Raw genomic sequence first — 3,246 nt, forward strand, 5'->3', positions numbered from 1 at the left:
CGACGTCGCGCCCGATGGCAGCGGGATCAACCTAGTTTCTGGCAAGTTCCTTTACTTCGTGGTCAAGAGGTATAGGGACTTCGCGACCGGCGCGGATGAGGAGTACTTTCAGTTCCTGAAGGAACGCTTTCAACCCGAAGGCGAGGATACGGTGACGTTCCAGGAGACAGACGCGTCGGTCGAAACAGCCCTGAGCTACCTCTCTAATGCTCGTTACGAAGCAGCTGACGAGTATAACGCTGACGTTCTTCTAAACTTGACTTAGCTTGGCCTCACGGAAGTTAACTGGACAGCGACGCTTTTAAAACTTGACATCAGGATGAACAGTAGTCTCACGCTGACGACCACATCGCCCCGTTATCTAGAGCGAGTGTTGTATCTCTGGTGGCGGTACGGCACGGACTCATTCCATACATTGATCTCTTGGTGCACCGTTCAAGTGGCGGCCCTTTTCGCGAATAAAGACTTAATTTTCAACTATTACAACCGTGACTACCAAACGACGCTGGCCCATTACAGGATTTTCTGCGTCACGAGAGCAATGTTAATCTCCGGGCACACGCTGTTCGACAAATACTATGCTGAAGCCCTTCAAAGCGAAGCACTTAATCTCGCAAAAAGTGTGGCTCAGTCCGTGCGGACCGCTTTTTTCCGGCGTCTTTCCAACTGGACGTACTTTGACGAAGGCATCAACGTGGTCAGCAACTGGAGCTCTTCGGAAATCGTCTTCCGTAAAATCGAGCACACCGGAGAAGAAATCCTGGCTGCAGACCATGTGCCTGACTTGAATAATTCTTTCGTGCGGAACTGGCAACAGTCGGTGCACGTCAGAAAGGATGCAGAATTCGGACATATGTTAGATCTTATGCAAGATTTGGAAGTGTCCATCGTGTCCTACGACAAGCGAGACTTCGAGCTGATGCCTTACGCTCTATCCTTCCCTCTATTTGATCCGCAGCTCCATTCGTCTTTAAACTACGGCGGCTTAGGAGCTCAGATCGCCTTTTCACTGGCGACCTTGTTCCTTTCCGCGTACTACGCAACCAATGCTTCGTTTGTTGAGCCCCTGATGGACTGCTTGAAAGCAGGCACGTCCGGCAGCGCCGGTGAACTAGGGTATTACGCCAAAGAAGTAATTGGCTATGGCGCTCTTGTGGATGCCTACAATGCCCAAGAGAGAGCTTTGGACAGCAGCAGCCTATTCGGTTTGGAGAAGTACAGCGGACTGCAGCTGTTTTTCATCGCGCTGTGTTACGTCAATTGCTATGGCGGCTCTGAAAATACAAACCACGAGTCGATCTGCACTCCCGCGCTGCAGCACATGCCACAGTTCGCCAAGGCTTTTAACTGCAATCCCGGGGACCCGATGAATCCTTCTAAGCAGTGCAGACTGTTTTGAGATTTGTGTTCGTGATTCGAGTTTTCTGTTTGTGTGCGCGTGACTTCTCCGTTACCACGTTTTGTTCATTGATGATGTGGCTATAAATGCCCTTCACTGAGCCTGTTTTTATAGAACTATAGAAATCTCGATCGTAGAAGGTGTCGTCGTCTTCGCGTATACGTCGGGAGCCATTAGCTTGCGCGCACTGGTATAAAATTTTGAGTAAGAGCACTAATGTGTGTTAGTTTGTCCCGATAGCCTTTAAATGCCATTTTGACTTTGCGAGGATCTAAAAATAGAAATTTTGTCGGGTGTTTGTGTTCCGCTTTTTCCGCGAGCGAATAAAGTGTATGGCGGTTTATGAGCCAGTCGCGCTCGACTTGTGCGTACTTGTCGCTTAATCTGATTCCGAAATATCGTTTTGTGTGGGAATTGTTGGAGCTAACTATGAAAGAGCTTAAGGAAACAGAGCAGGAGCCTATCGGCAGAATCAGCAGTGCAACAAGAATGCAATTGAAAGAGCTAATGACATTCGTCGTTGCGGAACGAAGCAGAGTTGAATAACTCAACATTAAAACTGCACTCTTCCGTGCTACTAAGATGACGCAAGAAAAAAAATGCTGAAAGAACCGACAAAAGCGAGCTCTTGTCCTTTTCAGTGCCGAAATTTTCTTCGCCGGGGAGATTCGCACAAAACGGGTCCTCGGTCTCGAAAAATCTCGCGGAACGGTAACCTCGTGACACATACAAATGACAAATTCTTTTCTTGAGCACTATCAGGCGATGGTGGCGTTTCGGGATATGAAGTTGGACACCTTTAGCGGGTGTTATGTCTTTGCGGAAGCGAGGTTTCCGGAATTTCCGGAAACGAAGTTGAACGTGCCATTTACAATCTAAACCCAGGAAAGTTTCCCCGGCATCACTGTTTGTGCACGCGGGCTTGTTTCCGCGATGTTAGCTGCAGTTTTTATTGCTTTCTACGATCTAAACGTACTGACTTCTTCTTTTGCATTTGTACACACTTCTGAGAACTGATGAAACTCCTAAGTTTTAGCAGCCCGGCTACAGACAATCGCGGCCAGGTAGCAGGGAATCTGGAAAGCGCTTTTCATTGGTTTCGCATGTTGCCTTACTGCAATCTATACAAGTATACATTGTTAACAAAGATGGATCGCCTTTTTGCCGCGTTTGTGGGAATCAAGACACTAAAGGACAACAGGCAATTTTGACGGCTTTTTTTCAGCGCAATTACTCACGCTCTGTGAAGAGGAGGGAATGAAGATGAAGCTCAAAGCAGCTGCCACGCGGGATTTTGCACATGCCAGATGACCTCCAGGTTCGGCATGGGAGCAGTAGAGTTTTCCGCTCTAAAAACAATTGGCATCCTGGGTAAAGACAGATTGATACTGGCGAGTGGCAGACATCGTGCGGCAGATTTATGTTCATTTGTATGAATCCGGCAGAACTTTGGAAACGGGTGCCTTTTGCATTACTAATGAGGGTGTGGAGGAGGTGCCTTCGGTGGGGAGGGGGTTAGCTGGGGTATGCGTGCCGCTCTGTCACTCAGGGCACGGAGCGAGAGAGGTGCAGCAGCGAAACACGTGTCGTCACGAATGTCGGTATTTTCTTCTGACCAATCAGTTATTGGCATTCTGGACAATTAGCGTGGCGTATTTTAATGACGCCATGCGTGAAGTCACAATAATCTGACCAATAATCATAGGGGCGCTTTGTCATGACGTCAGGTGTTACAACGGCAACGGCCCCGAAATAATCGGGAAACAAGAAATTGACAACTCCCTGTGTAAAACAAAAAAAAAGCCCACCGGACTTTTCGCCTATGCCATAGTCTTCAACAAATCGAG

General features: G+C 48.2%; 1 protein-coding gene across 1 annotated transcript; it reads left to right on the plus strand.

Annotated features, from left to right (window-relative positions):
- The first annotated feature begins 541 nt into the window (after nt 1–541).
- LOC144108196 (neprilysin-1-like) lies at nt 542–1,399 on the plus strand. The gene has a single exon (XM_077641475.1). The coding sequence runs from the start codon at nt 542–544 to the stop codon at nt 1,397–1,399; it is 858 nt and encodes a 285-aa protein (XP_077497601.1).
- The last annotated feature ends 1,847 nt before the right edge of the window (nt 1,400–3,246 follow it).

This window comes from Amblyomma americanum, chromosome 10 (genome assembly GCF_052857255.1).
Source record: "Amblyomma americanum isolate KBUSLIRL-KWMA chromosome 10, ASM5285725v1, whole genome shotgun sequence".
Taxonomy (NCBI): Eukaryota; Metazoa; Arthropoda; class Arachnida; order Ixodida; family Ixodidae; genus Amblyomma; species Amblyomma americanum.